General features: G+C 43.6%; 2 protein-coding genes across 2 annotated transcripts in view; one reads left to right on the top strand and one right to left on the bottom strand.

The window, feature by feature from the left end:
* Positions 1-3,652, bottom strand: part of VAT1L (vesicle amine transport 1 like) — a 53,800-nt gene extending 50,148 nt beyond the window's left edge. The window contains exon 1 of the mRNA XM_082062827.1: positions 3,304-3,652. Coding sequence (XP_081918953.1) covers positions 3,304-3,533 — 230 coding nt within the window. The 5' untranslated portion in view covers positions 3,534-3,652. The remainder of the gene's footprint in view (positions 1-3,303) is intronic.
* Positions 3,653-4,845: 1,193 nt separating this feature from the next.
* LOC309444584 (uncharacterized protein) lies at positions 4,846-23,426 on the top strand. Its single transcript, XM_082062543.1, has 5 exons — positions 4,846-4,890; positions 14,825-14,958; positions 20,129-20,197; positions 22,303-22,392; positions 22,488-23,426. Exons 2-5 carry the CDS (start codon positions 14,868-14,870, stop codon positions 22,616-22,618), a joined length of 381 nt encoding a protein of 126 aa, XP_081918669.1. The 5' UTR covers positions 4,846-4,890; positions 14,825-14,867; the 3' UTR covers positions 22,619-23,426.
* Positions 23,427-23,809: the final 383 nt, after the last annotated feature.

The following is a 23,809-nucleotide window of genomic DNA, read 5'->3' as shown; positions in this document are numbered from 1 at the left end:
CCTGTGTGTGTCCGGAGGCAGAGTTTATCATAGAAGTATCTTTGCATCTGACTTTCTATGTCGCCAGTTCTGAGGATCTTGACTATTATTTTCTATACTTGTGGTGTATATTTTGCTGCGCTTTGGTTCTTGTTTGGTGGTGGTGGCGGCTGTGTGTGTGTGTGTTTGGTTTTGTTTGGGTTTTTGTTTGTTAAAGTCTGGAAAGTCCTGTGGATAGAAAGCTGCGGTCGTGACTTCTTTCGCCATCAGAGCAGCGAAGGTCAGCATGGTTCTTCTTGCTCTGTCCCATGCTCAGGACTTTCCAGTGCAAAATAACAGATCACGCACACCATCCTTCACACTTTGGTTTGGAGAGATGCTGATTTTGATCTCTCTTATTTCACTGTAAGACTCCACTGAAATTAGTTACTGAAGTTGATGAAATACAACAGAGAAAAGAAGAGGACCACTGAGTTTTACATTCTTAAAGTCCTTCCTCATACCCCTGGTCAGCAAACTGCCTGATAATTAAAAAAAAAAAAAGGTTTAAAGTGATCAGATCTCATGCTTTTTATCCATAACACCCACAGTATATGAACCAGACGGCCATCAAGAGCAAAACTGATAAGCTGTCTGCTACTCTTCTATACTTAGGATTTCTTTGTTACCAGATTTTTAAAGTGCTGTTATCTCCCAGTCACAGAGCCAGAAGGGTCACTCCTGCCTCGCTCCTCATGACGCACACGTATAGCAGCACAAGGAAGAAATAATTACAATCAAGAAAAATAAAGGGAGGTAATTGCAGGACACCATTCCTTATTCACACATCCTATCTGAAATACTGTTTTGGTCTGTTCTAGCTATTTGCCTCATCTTTTAAACAATATGTGTACTAGTGCTCTGCAGACTGCAAATTACAATACAAACAAATACAGCAATTTCAACTGCTTCGTCATTATCAATCAAAAATTATTTCAGGAAATATGCAGAAGCTGTGACTCAGCTTGGACACTGATGGCTGTTCCATGTCTTAGTCACTGAATGAGGCCAACACATGACTCATCTCAGCTGACACATTTTCAATTGGACCATTGATATTCCAGACCTTCAAAAGAATTATTTATCTGCCTTCGTGCTAACAGCAATATATCCTCTATCTCCTCCATTTATAGTACCATACCACAAAATGTGTACATTCCATTTAACTCGTGTATATATGATTCACCTGGTTTCATCCCCCAGTGAATGTATAGACCACAGAGAACTTGCACTTTTTACTGATACATACTATTTAGCATGCATGCACATATTCCTCTTAAAAGAGATGATGGTCCACTGCAAAACTGATTCAACTAAAAGCATCATTTGTCATCAATGTGTTACTAGCACAGCCCCCCTTTGCCCCACGCTCATTCCCACACGCACACTACACGGGGCAAAGACAACAGACATTGCTCTCACTCAGTCCCCCAGACGAGACCACAAGTCCATCATCATCCCAATCAATCTCCTGTATTTACAGACTTGGGTCAAGAAGATCGGCAAATCGATTTTGCCTTGTTTGGGAGTTCACCTGGGTGACCTGAGCCCATTTCAGCCCCGTGGCAGGACCAGCAGAGGCTGCACAGCTCCTCTGGCAGGACAGAGCCTCCCAAACACACGGGCTGTTGCGCAACCTGGCAGGAACTGCGAAGCGGTTAAGTGGGTCTACGGATGTCAAACAGCAAGCGTGCAACTCGCACAGCTCACTAAGGATAACGCAACCCGGGAACGCAACTGCAGTTGTAGGAGAGCTGAATATTTCTGTTTTACAGCCAAGCAGGCAACTTGTTAATTGCAATACACACAAATCTTCTGCTTTGATGAAAGTGGAATTCATACAGGCACCGGACAGTGCCTTGAACCCCTCAGGTATTTAAAGGGATATGTCCGTGTGCTCAGAACATTTTAAGTTTTGCATGTTAACTTTTGTTAACTCAACAGGTGAAAGCGGGGGGAAGACATCATTCAGAAAACACCACAAGGAATTACATCCGTTCTTGATAGCAAAATTAGCTACTACACAACTACTATGCTGCCATTATTTCTTACATCCACCTAGCCTGGAATTTCTTGCATTTCCCATCGTGACTAGTAGAGAAAAAAAAAAAAAAAAGAGAGAATGCAAAAAATCTCAGCCCTTCATTTATTAGTCTTCATTTAGATTGACGGATATCATCATTTTTCAGAGGCAACACCCTGGGGTGGGGAAATACATAAGTCACAAACCTTATGATCCCCATAAGTATGGGATGGAAAGCCTGGTGTCTGAACAGGCTGAAACATTCAGCTACACTAACCGACCCAGATGTTCCAAGATCTGAGACACATCCACTAGATAGAGAGTTCAAAACAAGCTCACTGCCTTATTCTAAAATAAACAACTTGGCCTTCACCTTGGAATTTATCTTTTGGAAGTACCATGTTTTCACATAGCAGAATAGGACAGCAAAAGATAAATCCCTGCCTATGCGAAATTTGGTCTTGGGTCCCCATCAAGTTGTGTAATGAGATCCTCAAGTTGCTTCTGCCACTTAAAACAAAATAATTGTGTTTTCATGAAGGAACATGGGCAGTGAGAAGCAGCTATCCAGGAAGAACGGTCTGCTCCAATTGCCTGGGAAAAAAAATTGGCCTTCTAGGAAAGCTCGTTTCGGGATGCTACCAGATCGCCAGCCTCTTGTCAACTGGGCACGGGAATTTACACCGGTAAATTACCCCCAGCTCCAGCTACGCTGTTGCACCCGCTCCGGAGAGAAATGATGATGACTGAAGTAAGTGATTCCCAGGAGAAAAAGAACAGCAGCATCAGAAGGGAAAGGGACAGGTGCTGAGCAACACACACAAGCTGGCATCCACATTTCTCAGAAAACAACAAAATCCTGAACACAGTTGGCCAGTTTTTCCCCCCCTTTCTCCCTGTTGGTACCACGAAAAAATCATTGATTTTTCTTCCCTCCATAGCTGCCGCTGACACACACAACCCCCCGCTTTACCCAAGCCCGCCCGGCACCGAGCGCCCGGCGCTCAGCCCGGGCTGGGTCCCGGTGCTGCCGCGGGGCAGGAAGCGGCAGCGGCCGCTCCGAGCGACGCTCCCCACCGGGGGGAACCACGAGCGAGGGAAGTTGCTCAACAGCCGCCCGGGAGGCTGCGGGGCTCGCACCGTGCGCGGCTCGCACCGGCCCGGCCCGCCCGGCCCACGGGGACCCGCACCCGCCCGCCCCGCGCCGGGCTGCGGCCCCTCAACCGCCCGGGGGATGGAGAGGGCGAGAGGCGATACTGGACCAGGCTTTGACGCGGATCTTCAGCTCCCCCTCCTGCGGCTCCGGCATGGCTTTCTTGGACACGCGGAGCTTGTTGAGCCCGCCGAAGGCGGACAGCACCACGGCTCTCATCTCCTTCGTGTCCCCGGCCCGCAGGCTGCCGGCGGCGCTGCCCTCGGCGGCTTCCTTGCCGCCCTCCTTCTCGATCATCTGCTCCGTCTCCTCCGCCCGCTGCGCTCCCTCCTTGGCCATGGCTGCGGCGGCGGCTCCCGCCGGCTGCTCCTGTGCGAGGCGGTGCCGCCGTGCGGAATGGCCGCGGCGCGGAGCAGCACGGCGGCGCCTCGGTCCGCCCGCCGCCGCAATGCACCGACTAGCTGCGCAGCGCCACCCGCCGCCCGCCGCGGCGCCCCCCGCGGGTCCCGCGTGGGTGCCGGCCGGAGCGGGAGCAGGGCCGGGCCGCTGGCGCCGTGAGGGGCGCGCCCGGGGCCGCCGCCCTGCCCAAAATCGCACCTGGCGGCCGGGCCGGGCGGGGCGGGGGAGGCGGCTTCGCGCTCGCTCCTGCGTGACGGCCGCCCCGGCCCGGCTCCGCTCTTCGGGGCCCGGCTCCGCTCCTCCGCGCCCGGCTCGACAGCGGGAGCCGAGAGCCCGAAGCCGCAGGTAGGAGCCTGCGGCCACGTCCTCACCTCTCACCCTCCTCCCCGTCGCAGGGGTTGCCCCCATCGCCCTGCGAGGCAAAACCGAAAAATCTCCCCCAATACTTCATCTGAGCCCGGGCACAGCCCGGCGTCCCCCAGGAGCTTGGTGTGCGAGGGCAAGGGGCCAGCTAACCCAACTGGCCCCCCATCCCCACAGTGCCCCACACTTAATGGCGTCACGGCTTAAATCTCCTCCTAACGTGCCCAGGTCTGGGTCAGTGTTGGGTCATCGGGTGTACAAAGTCACTCCTCACCCGTTCCTGGCCCGAGGCTGTTCTCGGGCCAACGAGGGAGTCCCCGGGGCCATCAGGAAGAACATGCGGGTGAGCACTTGCCTCACAACTGGTACCTGCATTTCCAAGCAAGAGACCCAGGCTTGAAACTCTGCTGTAATGCACATTCAAACCTTCGTACAACAGGGTCTTCCTGGCGACCAACACCAGGCTGCAGGCAGTTGCTGGCTGCTGCAGGGAACTGAATCCTTTAATGCGAGCGCAGCGTGTGTTTTAGGGGCTACACCAGCTTCCTGGGACTGGCCCGGTTTGGGGGCCCTAAGGAGGTTCGGGCATCAGCCACTTCACCTTGTGGTAACGAGGGTGGGTGGCTGCAGCCACACCTGACAGCTGCATGTGCGTTTTGGGGGATCGCTAGTTGTGGTTTTGTAGCATCTAAATTTTGCCTGTTGAGTTCAGTATTAGATGCATTCATCAGTTTGATGGTCCCTCAGTCTGTATAAATCTGTTGCTTAAGTGCCTAAAATTATGCATGTATTTATGGAGTTTCAACATTCCTTGCAGCATGCTGTGTGTGCAGCGAGCGTTCCTGCGGACCTCTTTGTGGACACAGTTCTTCCATCACCCCCCCTGCAGCAACTGAGCTCATCTGGAGAAGTTTCAGGACCTTTCTGACTCACGGTAGGGATCAGCACCACTGTCTCTTTGGGTTGTGGATTTGTTGCAGTCAGAGTTCATCAATATTCCTTAATTTCATGTTCATTTATTTCATCTTGGGTTATGTACTCAGCATATTGTATTTAGAGGAAGCAAAAGAAACCCAAACAAACAAAAATAAACTTGGAAAAGTCTTAACTATAATAAGTAATGGGGTAAAACATTTTCATTCACATTAATGAGCAAAGTGAGATAGTGTAGGAATGGATAGAGTTTGCATGTATCTTTATAATTGGTATGAAACACTTTGAGGGTTTTTCTGTCTAGTGTTTAAAAAGTTTGCAGATAAGATGTTTTTTAAAGATGATTTCTGAGAATTTGTCATCTAAGCCATCATAAATGTCATCATAAGTGACGCAGTAAACAGATCCGTTAGGAACTACGGAGGAGTACTAGCCACAGGAAGCTTCACTAGCTCCATTATCTCAAGAAGTTCAAACATTTTATCAGCAGTGAGGTCTGATGCCTCAAAGACCTCTTACACTGTCCCTAAGATATGTTTTGGACAAACATTCAAAACCAGCTCATTAACACCATTGAGAATTTTCTATGTGACGTATTAAATTGATGCTATTTAGTTTGTTCTAAATAACAGCTTGTGGAGGGATCCAACCATTTTAAAGGTCAGGAAGCTCTTTTTCCTCCCTTGCTCCCCTGGCAATACCGTGAATATTCCCTCCCGTGTTCCCTACACTTGGCTAATTCAGTGCTGTAATAGGGAATACAAAGTTCTGTCGCTTTAGATCCAGCCATTTGAATGCATGACCAGGCGGGCAGCAGCCGAATAAAGCATAACATGGATTTGACTCCAAATGATTCACTCAGCTGGCATCTTATTACAGTCCTAACTCAAATGAATAGCAAAATGCAGAATGACTAGGGAAAGGAAAGCAGATAGCATATGTCAACTGAGCGACATCCAGAATAGTGGAGAGGCCGTGGGGCTGCTCACTCGCATCACTCCAGTGCTCTGAAACATCCAGAGAAGTGAATCCGGACCTTCAGACTGCATTGGTTTTGCGTTGCTTTGTCTGCTACTGTAGTTCTGTTTTATGCTGATGACTTGGTAGTTTTCTAATAGACCCGACCCATAATGATTTAAAGCTATCTCTGTTCTTCCTTGGTCCTGAACTAAGAGTCATTTATCCAAAGAGATTTAACCACATACTGCTTGCATGTCATGATGATTGAAGGATGGCCATTTCATGGCAGTAATGTCTTGCATCCTACAGCAGAACCACTGCTTGTACATGTGGCAACAGGTAACATATGGCAGATATTTTGGCGTGACCCTGATTCCATTATTTTGATTTAAATCGCACCCTCTTCTTTAAGAATAGATGATGCAGTCCAGAAGCTTACACTAGGATGTAAACCCAGGATTTATTCTGCCAGCTGACTGAAGTTTTACCACTCTGGGAATAAGCTGTGGGATGGCCACTCATTTCACTTAAGACTTAAATAAAAGCACAGTGAATTCTAATGGTGGCTGGTGGATGAGACTTGTCAAGTGAAAAAATAGGACTTGATTTGATGGGTGGAGTAAGTGGTGACAATATTAATGAATGTGATGTGAGAACCTCAGCAAAAGGGACTTAAGTGTTCTTTGATCACCATCTTTGTCTGCTGGTGAAGCTGGTGGAATCTGTTCAGCTGTTGTTCTTTGCAACAGTGGTTTTTAAAAATACGATATAGAAAAAAAGGGAAAATGGAACAGTGTACCTGGGGACAACTGCTGGCAGCTACAGTCAACATCCCCTCCTGATCCTGATCCTTTGTTTTCAGAACACAGGCATTTATTCAGCAAAATAACCTATGTCAGGGACAAAACAGTCATCTTCACAGATATTGTTCTGAGGGTTTGAGCCTGAATTTCATGGAAGGGAGCAGCCATTTAGGATAAATCCAATCAGAGCTTTACCATACTTTTGGACTAAGATAGCTGAAGAAATAGAAGTTGTTACTGGAAACACGGACCATGTGGAACGTCAATCAAAAACTAAAGCAGATGAGTTAAATGCAAGATTTGATTCTGTGTAGAGACAAAGAAAACTAAACCAAACCAAGCAACCCTTGGACTTCTGTGGAAAAGAACTATCCTATATTAGATGCCTGTTATATACTTTGTATCAGGTTTTTTTGGAAGAAGAACAATGAGGTTTGTGTTCAAGAAGAACTTTGTGTCATTTTACCAGTTTCCCTTCTTATCAGGAACATTCAAGACCCTGAATAATGTCCAATCACTTTGCTCAAAGGAACTAACACATAGAAGGCAAACCCAAACCCTCAGTTAGAATGGATAATCCTGCATTTTTTATCTCAGTAGTTTTTTCTGGGACATAAATCACATTTTGTCTTGGAGAATCAAGTATTTAAACATTTTTAGGCTAAATGATGCATTCTTCTGATAGTTACAAATAACATTAGTAAAATCATATTGATATATATTCTGGCTGGTTTAATGCATAACAGGGAAGCTTTTAATATGTTGTTGTATTCCAAAACACTGTTTTCTTTACAGTCTCCTGTTGTAAAATTCTGTTTAGTGCAGGGACTGAAAACAAATTCACAGGAGTCTCTTAACTTTTCAGTCTTATTCAACATCTTCTCCCTACGGTTTTGTGTGCTATAAAGCATCCATATTGCTTGACAGAAGATGCATCTTATGTTTTATGTTTTGAGAGCATGTTTGGAATACCTGTTTCAGCTGTTGTTATAACCTACAATCCATAATATCTCTTACCAATAGGAAAATGGTTTTAGTGACTGTTCCCCCCTGTATCCGTGCACAGAATGTAGTAACAAAGACAGACATTTCCAAAGAAATCTCTTAAGACCACGGGATGGTAGATTTATTTGGATTTTTTAAAAACAAAGGAGATCTCTTATTTCCTTAGATTAATTCACACTGAGATAATTGTTTTATTTGGTGTTGGCCAGGGTCTTTCTCTTACCGGTGGAGCTCTGTATGAATCATAGAGGAATGAAGCAATTCTCTGTTTATAGTCACTGAAAAGAACTGTACATTTCCCTTCCGTAGAGAGAAGGAGTTTAAAGCTCCTCAGAACCATCAAGAGTAATGAAAATGTGTTGCATTTTAAGTTAAAGAGGAAGGGAAATCAAAGTGTTCACACAGGATTTCACAAGGCAAATACGACTTATCCTGTCGACTGCTCAGTTACTGTATTCCTTCATTTGTCTTGGACAGAAATTGTGCTCAGATAATTCAGTGATGGGTACAATAGAAATTAAATAACTGGATCACCTTAGTGTTGGTCAAGAAATAACACAATTTAAGAAAATGTAAATAGTTTGTGAAATCTTTACATCACAGCGATGATAGTCATCAACAAAGATGGACAGACCAAAATAATCCCTTTTAACAAAGCTTCATGTATGTATTTGTTGTTAGACCCGTACTGTCCATTTGTTTGGCTAACTGAATACGTGCTATAATGAACAAAATACTGTTCACTTTCTTTTCAACTCTGAGAAATTAAGAAAAAACAAGGCAGGGAACAATTACAGAGATGGATGGTGAATCACAATAAGCAAAGTGAGAGGAGATGAGCACACGAGTACTGACATTGCTTTAGGGTGTCACTCAAGACATCAGCAGACTGGCTACACTGTCCCGACTCCACCATTTCAACTCTTTAGGGCTTATTTCCCTCTTTTTAAAGCTGAGGTGAATCATGTTTACCCCGTATAAATAATAACTAATAGTGCACACTTACAGATCACTTGTAGTACTGTGCAAGTGCTAAGGACCCTTTGTTTTTTTTCCTAGGATATTGCAATGCCACCCCTGAATTCCAGCAGGTTCAAGACATTATTCGCACCTTTTTCTTTAAAATAATTAATTGCAAAAGTTAAAAGTGATTGCACATGTTAAATCTCCTGTTGGAAGTACTGTGTGCAGTAATTGGACTGTTAGATATCCGGGGATGCACACAGTGCTTTATGTGCTTATTCATTCTCTGTGACTCCAATGCACTGAGGAAGAGTAATCCCACTTGGCATTTTGACTCAATTTGGTCTCAGTAATTAGTAACTTGTTAGAAGCTTAGGAAAAAATGTCTCTGAACTTCGCAACAGAGTTGAAGTGTACAGAAGAATGAGAATTTAACCAATGCTGAGAATAAGCTTTTATCCTGGATATAGCCAGTTATTATTCTGGTTATACCCAGTTGTTATCCACTGTTACAATACAGTGCATAATATCACTGGGAGCATCTGCCTGGGCATGTTATCTTCCAGACTGATTACATCTGACAGCGCACTGGATTTCTGATCAAAGTTAGCTTCTACAAATTACCAAGCTATTTTACCTCTATTGTGGCTCTTGTTTGTTTGGGGTTTTTTGTTTGTTTGGGGTTTTTTGTTTGTTTGGGGTTTTTTGTTTGTTTGGGTTTTGTTTGTTTGGGTTTTTCTTCTGTTTTGTTTTGTTTGTTTGTTTGTTTTAATTTGTAAGTTTAATACAGGTAGTTCCTGAATCTGCTCAAGGAAACGAAACTGAGTGCTTGGGTTTACTAAGCTGAGCTAAGTAAGGGCTAAGTGGGCTCAGAGCATGTGGCACAGGGGCTGCTGCTCTGGAAGCAGTGATGCTTCTAGCTTGGATTTCAACTTGCAGGCATTATATGAATTTACAGCTTTTGTGAGGCTCTGTCACAAGAATTTCCGTAGGGTTTACTATACAAAGAACTCTCCTTTCCCCCCTAAACTCTTGATGAAGCTTTGGTACCGCCCTGGTTGTGCCCTCTGCGATCGCCATTTGGAGGAAAGAACAGGATGCTCTTTAGCATAATTGTGTTTTCTGTGGAGTGTTTTAGCATGCGCTATTAATGGTCTCTTTTCCTCGGTTCCATAGCTAGTTACTGCATTCTAACTCGTTGATTTTAATAAACACAGTGTGTCACTGTATTCTCTTCTACTCTCCCTCCGGAGGAAAAAAATACCCATAACAAAAAACATAAACACCAGCTTATTAGGAGATGGATTTACTCTGAGCACCCTTAAGATGCTAATGGAACGGTTCATTACAAAGCTCCTAGGTCTGCTCACTTGGGCTCGCAGAAACAGGGATTTTCACTGAACAAAAGCCTGAGTTTGCAGGCAAGGCTTAGAACCTGTCCTGGTTTTTGCTGGGATGGAGTTCATTTTCTTCACAGCAGCTCGTGTGAGCTCTGTTTTGAACCCGTGGGCACAGCAGCGCTGATAACACAGCGGCGTCTCAGCTGCTGCCAAGCGGTGCTGACACAGCATCACGGCCTCTTCTGCTTCTCACGCGGCCCCCGCGGCCACTGCGCTGGGGTGCACGAGAATTCGGAGGGGACACGTCTGGACAGCTGAGCCCAACTGGTGGAAGGGGAGTCCTGTACCATATTATGACATCGTGCTGAGCAGTAAAAGCTGGGGGAAAGAAGGAGGGAGGGGAGACATTTGGGGTTACAGCTGGAAATGGCTAAACATCTGCCCGCCTGGGAAGCAGTGGATAAGTTCCTGATTTTGCTTTGCTTGCACACCAAGCTTTGCTTCATTAATCTTTATCTCAGCCCGTGAGTTTTCTCGGTTTTGTCCCATCCCACTGCAGGGCAGACAGCGAGCAGCTGTGCGGGGCTTATCTGCCTCTTGGAGTTAACTCACAACACAACCACAAAGGCAGCTGGCTTCTTTTTATAGTCATTTTAATGGGAAAACAGATAAATTGGGAAACAGGCCTGAGAAATCTTAATGCCTTTTCAAGCTAGAGAGGCAGTTCCTCAGACTGCAGTTAAGCGCACCAGCGAAGTACTTCAGCTCAGCTTATACTATTGATAACGGCACTGGACCTGATATTTATAATAGCACTAGAATAAGTGTTCTAGTTTTATGACTTATTTATTGCTTCTGTAGCTGTATTTCACAGCACTGGAAGACAACTGAAAACCAAGTATTGTCGTCTGAAATGAGGCCCATTCGCTGACCCCAGCGTTACTACAGAAGAGGGCTGACTGTGGCATTCTGTTTCTTAGGGGCTTTGAAGAAGTATTGATTTAATTTCTAATGTGTTTTTCAATAATAACCAGCGAAATGTTGGATAAACCAAGACAAATGGTTCTTCAGTGCTCCAGCCTTTTGAGAAATCAGATCTGGTCCACTGGATTCCACTTTTTATAAGTGTGTTTGGAAGTTCTGGGGGAAAAAAAGTCGGGAGCCCAGAGAACATGCAGCTTTCTCATTGTTCTGGCTCTGGCACCAGGTCTGTGTGGTCAGAGACACCTTAGCAGCAGGGCAGGCCATGGTTGTAGATTCAAGGCAGACAACATCTCTTGTTGCATAAAGGAAGCATTCATGTTTTTCTCCTTCTAGAAACTGTGCAGATGGATTCCAATGTTGGTAACTTATGAATTATCAGGAATATGTATTCAGAAAAAGTGTTTAAACGTGAATTGTAGAACTTGGCCACAATTGACATTCGACTCTGAAGTCCCAACTAAAGGGGTGAAGTGGGAACTATGCTGTAATCACATTGTGTGATGGTGGTCATCGTGCATCTCAACATTTTCTGTCTTTTTGAGACATCGTTAAAGGGCTTAGAAGCCTTGATGAAATGGCCTTTTACATGGAAGTTTTAGATCATACCAGCTATCTCCTTCTATGACCTAAGAAAATTAGATATCCATGTAAACAATCATTTGCTTGATCTTTTGTCCAGCCTAAGAAAACCTGCATAAATATCTTTTCTTTCAGGGCAAAATAAAAGGGCCACAGCTACTTCCCGAGCAGGCAGTTTGATTCCCCCTCACTTTGAGATGATTTTATGTCTAAAGTCTTGCCGGTCAATATATCAGTTTATTTAAATTAAAACGGGAAAACATTTTACGCAAGAGTTTGGAATGCAGCCCGGAGGCACTTTGTGGAATCGCAGTACAAGGTGAACTGCACAGGCGCTGCCGTTTGCCTTGCTCTTTAGAGCAATAATTCAAACCAGTCTACATCTACAGCTAAAAAATAAGTCAGGAAGGGCTAACGTGGAGAATGAACTTACGATAAAAGATACTGAGATTTCTAGGGAAATGTGTATTTTGCATAAGAAAAATAAACAGCAACTTTTCTGCTTGATATTTAACCATGAGGTCAGCAATGTCCTTTCACAGTAGGTAACCAGCCAGCATCCGTCTTTAAACGTGGAGATGCTGACTAGATCTGCAATTTCAGGTAGAGAAGAGGGATTGTGTAACTAAATCAGGTCCAAATACCAATAGTATCTTGGTTGACCTGCAGCATCAGAATTATTTCTGCTGAATGTTGCCCAAGTTTCCTTGTGACCTTGCAATCCGTGGGATTGCTGGGCACGTAGAGTCCCAAAAGACTATGAAACAAGGAATTTTTCCAATAGGACGCCAGACCTCTCGTCACCTTGGAGTCGCCTCCTTAGGAGGAAGATGAAGAGGCCTAAACTGCTTTCAAGTCTTTAGCTGAAGAGTTTAATTCCTCCAGTTTAGAAAAGATAAAGCTAATGTTAGGTTAATAAAGTTGAAAGAAGAACAAGAACCTATCCACAATTATTAGCTAGGCTCAGAAAAAATGAGCAGCGTTCCAGAAAGTTAATACTGCAGGATTTTCCTCTTACCGCAGTAAATTTTACCAAGGTTGGAGGCAAGGGGGAGAGGTGTTGAACTTGCTGTATTTTGAGAGAGATGTGTGGGTGGAAACATGAAGGAATGAAGAGCGAAGGCAGTGCCCTACAGACACCCCTGAGCAAAAGGATCTGGTGTCATTTCACGGGAAGCAAGTGCATCAAAAGAGAAATCAGCGTGAAGCTGCTCGAAGAAGGTTCGTGAGTTACTTTTGAAAATGAGTGCCCTATCCAAATAAGATGTTCCTTTAAGACAGGCAAGAAATCTTTTAAATAGCAGGATGAGTGTTCAGTGGTCCAAGACGCTGCAGGCAAGAGCTGGACACAGAACAATTCTTCCTTTAGCGATGCTCCAGCTTCTCGGGTAGGGATGCTGACCTCTGCAGGACACTGCAGGAGTGATACAGGAACAGCCGAACACCTTCCAGCAGCTTCCTGGGTCACCAGACAGCCGGTGTGTTTGTGACCAGAGCCCTCCTCCAGTAACAACACAGAGCCAGGGCTTGTCACATTTTGAGGAAACTGCCAAGAATTTCAGCAAAGATTCTGATGGACAGTTAGAGTGATCACAGCCCGTGCTCCTGGGGATCCACTTCAGAAACGTAGCAACTTGAGTTAAAAGGGAAGGGAGCGTTTTAATAATTAAAGTAAGAGGAAATTAAGAGGCCTTTAATTCAGAAACTGTGACATAGAGATGTCAGTGTCAAAACCAGTGACAGTACACTGGCCCTATCATACCGAATTGCCGCGCGAGAGGCAGAATGGCCCCAGAAGGAATAAGTTCCTGCCAGGCTCTGCTTTTTCTGCTCGAGCAGCTCAGCCAGGAGCTGGAGAACAGGAGGTTCCGTCACCAGGACAAAGCCATTTTGAGAGGGCTAGTCCTGCCCGGTGGCAGCACATCCTTATCCTGGACATATGTGCTCCTTGACAGAATTACAGGGTGTGCTTAATGATATGTCCTGATAGTAACTCCCCTTCTTCATTCGAGTTGTGCCATCTAAAAAGGAAGCGCTTGTGCAGTAGATCTTGTAATACACCATCCAGCGTGTTCTTACCCCTGCACCACAACCTGCTGCTACTCAGTGACAGAGCTTAAAACAGCCCCGAAGTCACAACTCCCAGTCCTCTCCTCATTGATTTATGCCTGTGATCGATATCACTCCTTGCTGAGTTACTTCCCGCCATCTGAGCTGCTGTGATGGATTTTGCGCGTCCACAGATCAACCCATCTGCGAGCTAACCCTCTTTTTCAGCCAGTCCAACACATTGTACCTCTCAGATGGGTAGGAAGAAAGTGCATTATTAGTCCACAAAAAGTTAGGAGGACTAGCTGTCGGGAACGAACTGTAAGTCAAGCTGCAACTCATGAAGTTTCCAGCAGTTTCGGGTGTTCTCACCTCCCCCTTGCTCAGCTGCTCCCCCCACAACCTGCCGCACGGTGTTGCCTCCTTGGCTGGGCTGGCCCCGCCGCCTGTGCGGTCACACTGTGGGACACACCACGGAGTCACTGGGGCTTCCAACGGCCAGGAAAATAAATGTCCATGCAACAAGAACTTAGAGGAGGAGTTTCCATACTTTCTCACCCAGTCATCTCTTTCCCGGTCCTTTCCATTTCCCATGCAGTAACGCAGACCCTCTTCCCTAACGTGTGTCATCTTCTGTGCCAAGCGGAGGCCAAGCCAAGGCCCAGGGTTCCTGGTGTTAACTGTGTCTCCGCTCTCTAGAGTTACAATGGTTCCCGTGCCCAGGGCTGGGCCTGGTTCTGCAGCTTTTCCTCTGCCCTCCAGACACTTTTCCATGGTTTGGTGCTGAGGCTTCAAGCCCAGGGGAGCAGCCTCAGCGAGGTGCTCTCCCAAAGGCAAGATACTCTGAAGTGAAATCGCTGCCACGACTTGGGCCACTTTGCCTCAGAGTTTCACAAGAGGAGGATCCCCACGAGCTTTCTAACTCCTGACTGACTGCACATGTGCCAGTTGTGCCAAGGAACGTGGATTTCCAGCTGTGAACACTTGATTGTGCTAGGACAGGGATATTCCAGTTGCACTGCGTTCAGGGGTAAACGTTATCGCAACAAATGCTAGCTTCCTATAGATGAAACAATATTCACTTCATACGGAAAATGATAGTATTTCGCTTCTTGACTCATTTAAAGTGCTCTATCATTTCATTGGGTTGCAGTGTATTTACCATCGAGCAGACAGTCATCTACATTATATACTCAGAGGCTTTTCTGAGCATCACCAGTCTCTTACGATTCTTTATTGGCGTATTTTGTAGGCTCTGAACAGCACTCCGTTATTTCAAATGTTGTGGTGACAAGATGAAGTGGCAGCTGTTCTGGAGGAGCCAGAAGAGCCCCAGCCCGGAGCTGAACTCACTAGGATTGAGCTGTGGTGACCTACTATTAACAAGTAAGTTTTGTGGTTTGGTTTGGTTTCTCCGTTAAGGCTACATTCGTTAACGCTCATTTTAAGTAGACCAAACAGAGTTTGCTGATTTTTTGGGGAAGTATAAAGGCTTGTGTAGTCATCAGGTGTCAATGACAACCTATACACTGTGGCAGTTTAGATGAACTAGTTGCCATGGCAACTCAATTAACTAAATAAACATATCTATGTGCAGCCGCAGCTCATGTCCTCTTCGGCATCTTTAGCTCAGCACAAAGCATTTTGAGTGAATGTGCAAATAAATCTGTTCCCCATCCCTTTGCAAATCTCCTCACCCCTCCCATGAAACAAGGTACCTGCAGCACCACTCACCTCTCCTGAGAATCGTTACAGGAGCGCGGCTGCTTCTGACAGTGCGGAAATCCAGGACAAGCCATTGGCATCTTCCCATCCCTCTCACTCCTCTCCATTCTCCCCTTGAGGCTGATTAGGTCTGCTTTGCAGAATTGGCTTCTAGTTCTACTATAATGAAAGAAAAAAGGGACAGTTTGTGGGTAAATACACTGCCTGCCAATAAAATCTGTTTTTCCATAAAGATCTAGCACAATCAAATACGACTGCCAACCTGAGGCTGTCTTGAAACCAGCAGGTTTTGGTAATGCACGCTCTTTTAGAAATACGTAGCATAGCAACTTAAGTTACTTAGATAGCTCCACTCACCAAAGTTTTATGGGCTCTGGAATAATTGACATATCTAAGTGAATCCTCAGGTCATAACTAAGTTCTAATTGCCTTCACTACAACAGGAATGTGATGTTGCTTCATAAAGGAGTAACTGTTCCAATACCTCCCTCAAACCACAAAGCACCAAGGAAAAGAGTAGATAAAAAGGAAAGGTTCCTTATCAGAAAGTTGTCGAGGTTACTGCAGGCTGAGCCCTTAAATGCAGTTTAAAGAACGGATAACTTCCACCTGCAATCAGCGAGCACCAGTGGCTTTTTTATGTTTGAAAGCATCTATTTTCATGTTCCATCCTTTACTTACTGTATATTTATCTGTCAGAAAATATTATTGTGTAGGACTTAACAATAGCAATCAATAGAGCCCAGGTAAGTAAAGCATAACCCAGAAGACAAGAAATAAGGAAACAAAGCACAAAGGTACATGCCATGGTCTTACCAGAGCCCCTGATCTTAACTGCTAGCACCAGCACCATTATTTTCATCCCTGGCACATCCTGGCAGTGCCCAGACCGGCTTTCGATCCTCAAAGAAACGTCAGATCTATGACAAAGTCCTCGTTAGCCCAGGGAAGTGTTCAGTGAAACCACATTTGAATTTTAAGACGAGACCTAAGTGGCCCTTGTCTGGTTTGGATTATTCTGTGCAGAGCAGTTTACACTGAGGTGAATTTTATCCAGTATCGAGTCTGATAGGATCGTGGAAATTTTAAAGAATATCATACAGGATCTCATTCAGGAAAGCATTTAAGCCACTTACTTTTGTCCCTTTTGGCCTTGGTGTTTTTCTGATGGGATATAAGTACATGCCTAAAATTAAATGCTAAGATTTTTAAGAGAGATGTTTTTTCTCTCAGGTCCCTGGTGATTCAACTGGTGAAGTTTTAAACAGGCTCACTCTGTGAGTTTACCTGGCGTTGTTTTAATTGTTATTTATAAAAAGATAGAAAAAGGAAATAATTCTATTTTTAATACTTTTCCTGCTTTAAAAACACATGGATAGAGAATAAGTGCCAACTCCTTCCTCAGAATCCCAGCAACAATCATCACTAAACCCTCACATTAAGCTTAAATAGTATATTCTCAAAGATAACTTTTCAGTATCACATTTCTGAGCTGTCAGATTCAAGCAGAGAATGATGGATGAACTAAGTCAGCATTTACTTAAGACACAACCCTCACTTTAGGAGAACAGCCATACTTTGTGACCGGTATTGAGGTGCATCATCCCATGGTACTACTGTGAAAGTCTGAATCCCAAGGATTCAGAACCTGTTGTTCTCAGGCACGTATACCTGAAAGTCAAAAGAAAGTGTCACATTGAAGGAATTCAGTTCCGGAGCTGTACTTTCCACCAGCTGCAGATCTGACTCACAGCGCCTAAATGGGACTGAAATGTCTTTATATCCTGAGATCCACAATGTATCTCCAGGAACCATATGACTGCCCACCACACAAAACTGTGAGCCATCTGTCTGTCCTGCTTAATAAGCCTTAATGTTTAATAAGTAAATGAAATATTTAATATTTACAGAAATCAAGCTGCAGGCTGCACAGTCGCCAAGCGCAAAATGGCCAGCAGAACATACCCAGCTGCATTTGTGCCGCTGGGGCTGTGGCTGGGGAGCTCCTCCCATGCCACACAATTTCTGAAATTAATGTTTCTTAAGAGCAAGTGCCAAGAGCAGGAAGTTCTTCCCTGTTTCTGTTCAGAAGGATGCTTATGTCTCAAGCAGGACAGAATGTATGTATTAATTAATAGGATCAATAGTTCAAGCAACTATGAAACTTTTTTCCCCGCTTTTTGTTCCTATTCCCCATGTTCCACCCTCCCCTGCTTCCTTCTTTGAACTCTTAGTTCATTTTTTCTTCATGTTACACTCACAGCGTGAACTGGTGAAAATGTTCACCTAAAACTTTTCAGCTTGGACATCCATGAATAGCCAGTTCAGACACAAAAGACACAACCTGGAGGATGTCCAGAGCTTCCTTGCTGACAGCTGAGACTCGAGGATATATCTAAATGTAGTATATTAACAATATTAGATACCAGCCCCCATCTGGGCTTTCTGGGAAGAGTCTCACTAACAACACTATTCAATAAAGTTTCACAGGGGCATTTATTTTGACTGATGCTCTTAAATTCAGAGCAATGTTTTATGTCGCATGTAAATTAGTGTGGTAATTGGTTATCTTTACTCAAAGCTCGAGTAAACACCACAGCAAATTCTAACAGTTAAAATCAGTATTATAGATTTAAATAACAGGAATAGATTTGGAAGACAGTTCCCAAAGCAAAGTGATTTTTTCCTTCTGTTTGAGAGAAATTTTTGTCATAGCAGAGTGCCCTTTCTTACTCATTTCCAGGGCTTAAGAAAACAAATGGTCAATTTGCATGGCTGCGCTAAAGAGCCGTGTAACGGATTAGTGAGACAGACTGAACACGGCAGGCTATGGGTATTTGAGACCTGCTGTTCATCCAGTCCTGAAGAAAAGCGTGAATCCAGGCTTAGAGTGTATCTTCATGTTGCACTGCCATTGATGTGCGGTCAGAACATCATTATTTCTAGCACATTAGAACAACTTCCAGAATTACTTAGTAAACCCATCATTCCAGGTGTCATAATGTGAGCAAAACAGAAAGTTTTATGTGGTCAGTCGTGTGATGCTGAGGAGATAAACAAATATAGTCCAGTTCTAAATAGCTATAAATCCTCTTGCTTGGGTACGCATGGAACCGGCTGTTCCGTGGAACACAACAGCCGCTGGAAGGTGCTTCTGAGCGGGGGCACCCAGGGGTGGCCAGAGACCATGGAGCTGAGCCGGGCCGGTGAGCCGGGCCGGTGAGCCGGGCCGGTGAGCCGGGCTTGGAGCCGGGCTTGGAGCCGGGCTGGTGAGCTGGGCTTGGAGCCGGGCTTGGAGCCGGGCTTGCTCTGCCCCGGGGCGGGCTGGGACGCGGGCTGCAGGCTCCTTTCTCCAGCACACGTCGCCTCCCTGGCGTTGGGCACCTTTCCAAGTCTCAGGTCTTTTCTCCTCCTCGAAGGGAGATCTAACCGCAGCGCCTCCCCAGACAGATTCTGTTTCTTAGTCACAGAACTCTTGGGCTTTTGCATCCAAATAATCTCATGTTTTCTCAGTTTTCTGGTTTGGTTTGTTCGTTTTTGTTTGCCTGCTTTTTTCTTGTCTCTTTTTTTCTTTCCTCCAGGCTTGTAGAATTCTGTCTGGGTTATCAGGCTGTCACAGATACAAAGGTCTCAATCAGATGTGCTGCCCTTTAGCTCTTTTCAGCCTGATGATTGCAGACAATGTGCTCCATGCGCTGCACGCACCTTTTTTCTTTTCCTCAACTAAGGGACCGTTTGATGCCAGGTGTATAACCTCAGCTTCTGTTAACAGCATTCCCAGTTTTCCAAGCCTTGGTGAACCTTCGTTTACATCTGGTATTAATTCATCAGCTACTGGACTTCTAATGTAACAGTTAATAGCTGAACTGCACAAATAATGCATTCTGGCTGACTTCCATGTTCATCAAGGAAGCCTGGCAGAGAACTATAGCACTCCCATCTTATTCAATTTGTTTCCCATAAATATCTGCAAATCAGTACTGCAGATGATCTAAAAAGATGTTGCTCTTAGATTTGGAATTACACCCTACTATTTTAAAAGCAACTAACAATATATTCCAAACAATCTTAGGCTTCTCTAAAAGTACTGATTTATTAAGTAGAACCGTTGATAGCACCTGGTGCGTAAATGTTAAAAAAATACATAATTAATTGAAAGAGTCAAGATAAAATGTAGTTAGAGATAATATACATTATCAGTTAAAGTAGGCATGCAGCATAAGCTAAGCTAAAGTACTGCAGAGCTGCAGGATGGCTTGTAGGGGTGTATCTTTAGTACAATATATGTCCAAATTAAGTGTATCAAAGGGTGAAGAGCAAGACAGACATAGGTAAATACATGGTCTTGACTGGACAGTCTGAAAGGTTACAGAATTCAGCATGAGAACAGGTAAACGTGGCCAAAATTCTGAGTCTGTTGCTATCCAGTGAACATCTTTCGTCTGCAGGAGGTTCTGACCAACACGATGCTTATTCTTCACTATGTTTCGTTATTATTTGGATGTTTTCCTTCCTAGTATACATGCTTTTCGTTTTGAAAAACAAACAAAACCTAACCTAAATCTGAAGTACTAAGTATCAGGCAACCATACGGTCCAGTAAATTTAATTAATATCATAAAGCATAAAGAAATTGATGTTGAAACTCAGAATCCCATACACTAAGTGAGCATTCTGGCTATAGAATTATAGCTTCTGCAAGGAGCCAGAAAAAAGGGTGATTCCTTTTTCTGTCTTCCTTATTCTTAGATTACAGTTTGGGAAGAGATCAGGTTGGAGGGACAGGGCGATCACCTCATCACCCTTTTTACTATAACTTTTATTTTTAACAGGAGCTGGTTTAACATGTGCCGTTATGAAACCTGCATTGCTATGGAAACCTACCAAAGAAATGAATCACTGTAAGTACATCACATAGATATTGACATGTAAGCACTCACAGGAGGTTCTTCTTGAAAGACAAAAACACCCCCAGATTTTCTATTTTATATGTATGATTTAGGCATAGTCTGAATATAAATAATCTCCTTTCTTGAATATTTACATTCTGATCTAACTATAGCTGCTGCAACCCTGCATGAACTCCAATGCATTTTAACTGAGTGGCAGACACTGAACTTGAAATGAAAGGCACATTTAACAAGTGCTGTGAACCAGTACATATACTATGTCCTTTTAAAATAAATTCTCATTTTTTTCAATATGGTTATAACTCTTAAATCCTAATTTACATGTCAAATAGATACAAATGTCAAATGTTCATATAAATGTTAAATACCAAAAGCCTGATTATTCGAGCACTCAAAAAATATAGAGATGTTAAATGCTGAATCACTGCACGTTAACTAAAAGAATGACTAACAACTCACATTAAACTGAATACCACTTATTTTTAGTTAATTTTATAGCATTTCAGTAATTTTCTTGTTCTGATACAAGTCTTGCACTCACTCCACTGTCACGCTAGCATTACTTGCCCCAGAGCTAGAGAATGTAATCTGGAACCTATTTTTAATGCCTTTTTTCAACTGAGCAATGGCCTTGGTGACTTTTTTTGTAACAAAAAGTGCAGAGAGTGAATATATATGTATAAAACACCTTTTCAGATTGGAACCTATACTAACATAGCATACTTAACCAAGCAGGGCATAAATGCATTTGCAATAATTCACAGTAAAGGAGTCCTTACATTCAAACCAAAAGTAGATACAAATCTATTTTAATAATATTCAGGTATTACACGGGACCAGTGAGAGAGAACTGTGGGACACCCAGGCCCTGTTACATGACTTTAAAGACAGATCTGAAAAGGAACCGAGGACCTGTAACATTGCAGTGTCCAACTGCAGAGCCCCATGGAACACAAACCAGGCCTTTTTTTGATGCTGAAACTTGCATACAATGAAAGGGGGAGCTCATTGTCCTAGGCCATGAACCACTTCAAGGGCAGAATCCAACATTTTCCAACAGGAAACTCTCAGAACGGTGGAAGAGTTTTATCTGAAGATTGCCCAGGGAAGCAATTCCTCATTGGTACATGTGGGACTTGTGGAATTGCAGTTCTAGTAACAAGTGCGTAAATTTCCTTTTATTCTTTTTGTGGTTTTGGGCACTCAAATCCCAGACAGATATCTAAATAAAGAATGAGGTTTTTGAGTTAAGAAAGCACTTCCCAGATTTCAAAACTAATGTAAAATTATGTAGGATGCATCATGTGAAGCATGAAGCCCCACTGGTTTTACTGCAAGTCACTCAGGAGTTTTGTTTTTCAACTAGTGCAAATGGTTGGTTTGATTCAAAAATCAACAAGATTTGCATTTGCTAAAAGGAGCAACAGCTGTAACTGTTGTTGTCCTTACAGTTCCACACAACAATGTTTAAAAAAAGAGAAATTAAAACAACCTGAGTTTGAATTTGTACAGTTTGTACAATTCCTGTGCCAGATCTGGTTGGGAGATGAGGAAGAATAAAGTCTGCTGGGAACAGAGGAGGAGGACAAATTAGTAATTATGTCTCTTGGTACCTGTTTTGTTTACTAATCAAAGGCCTAATTGCTTTGCTCTATTTTAATTAACAATGTTCTTATTATAATTAGTTACTTTTCCTGCATACATTAGCATTGGGAGAAACCACTGAGTATATGAATAATATGGTGAAGAGTTTAAACTTAAGCTTCTAAAATGTTTTAACAATTCCATGAGTGTTTAATAATGAAAAATAAAGCCGTTGTTCATAAATGTGGCTACTGCTACTCCAAGGATTTCATCCTATCAAAAAAGAGAATTGCCTTTTTCTCTTTTAGCTGATATCAAATATAATTAACATAGGCACCAAAAGAGCTAATGCAGAATATGAAAGGTTTGATGGTATTTCGATATGGTAAAATGTTCAAGCTGGTCAGATCTTTTGAAGCGTCCCAAGGTGACAGCCGTTCTCTTAAAACCAGTGTCAACATTATGAACAACTATCTCTGAAACCTGGGCAGCTTTATCTTCTTCCCTAACAGGGGCTGGGAAGAGGCAAACCAGGAAAGAACTGGAGCACCCATACAAATCATTCCACTTCCTGGGAATATACCAGAACAAATACCCTTCACGTAAGTACTTCAATTAACAAGGATATATGTAGCAACCATTATATTTTTCCTATGAAGCGTTTTTGACAAATGTGTTTGCTTCGTCTGTGGGGCAGGGAACAGGCTTGGTGTACACGGAGAACTACACATCCTCAGGTCTTGGATATGGCCCTGCCTCACGCTCCTGTGTGCAGCCTATAGCTTGGTCTATATGAAACTAACAGTAGTATGTTACACAGCTGCTTAGAAAACTGCACACAGTCGTGAGTAGTTCATTGTCAAAGTGGCCATTACCAGCTGGGATTCCACAGAGGCCTGTGCTGAGCGTGCTTACTCAAAGTTGTAAACGGAACAGAAAACATGTTCGTTAAACTTGAGGTTAACAGCAAAATGGAAATGCCTGAAAAACACTGTAGTAGATCATTACAATTTTTTTAAAGTATTGGGATGTAATTTAATAAGGACAAATGCAAAGTGCTACATTTGGTAGGAATAGTCAACTGTTCAGATACAGAATGCAATAAATATAAAAATAGGAACAACTGGCAGCTTTTTCAGAAAAGGATGAGGCAACTTAGTGGAAGAAGTGGCATATGAGTCAATACGACCATGCGGCTTCACAAACGGCAGCCACAATGGGATATATAAAGAGGAGCTGTGAAATAATCCTGCCCTATCCGACCCAAAGAAATGGTTCACTAGAATACTCTGACCAGTCTGATTATCACCTGTTTGGGGTGGGAGGTGTGAAATGGGGAAGAAAGGTTCACTGATGATTTTGGAAAGCAACAAAAATGACAAGAGATGTACAGAAAATGGGACTCAGAAAAAAAACCTGAGGGAATCTGATCACTAAGGCTGAAGATGCCTTAGGAAGACACAGTGATGCAGTTTTCAGGAGTGCAGCAGGTAACTAAGGAAACGAGCTATTCACTGTTCTGCTACCCACAGGACAAGAAGTGTTCCTTGTTACAACTAATATCTGCCGAGTGAGACAAACTTTGTAAAGGATGGCTGAAGGATGGCAATGGATTGTCCAGGGAAGCTAAACAAAAATTAGATATTTATCAGAATATCATGTATCTGATTCCATCTTTAGGTGACAAGGGATTAGGCTAATTCTTGAAGACTTGTCCATCCCAGTGTTCTGATTGCCAATCCTGTACTTCTTTAATACCACAGCATAAAGAATATTTCAGGCAGAATACTGTAGTAGAATACCTACCATGGGATTATCTCTGGGATGAGAGAAATAGTCAGCATTGCACAGTTGTAGCAGGAAGAGGCCAAGGGAAGCTCTGTCCTAGCAAGATTTGCATTGATTTTAGCCTTGATTTGTTTTGGTACACGGCTGTCAGCTGAGCGCAGCTCCAGCATCTTTATTTTCTTCAGTAAAAGGCCATGCTGCAGTTACCAAGCTAACACAAGCTGGTATTTC

Source organism: Streptopelia decaocto (genome assembly GCF_964273445.1).
Source record: "Streptopelia decaocto genome assembly, chromosome: 11".
Classification (NCBI taxonomy): Eukaryota; Metazoa; Chordata; class Aves; order Columbiformes; family Columbidae; genus Streptopelia; species Streptopelia decaocto.
This window is presented reverse-complemented; position numbering and strand designations above follow the sequence as displayed.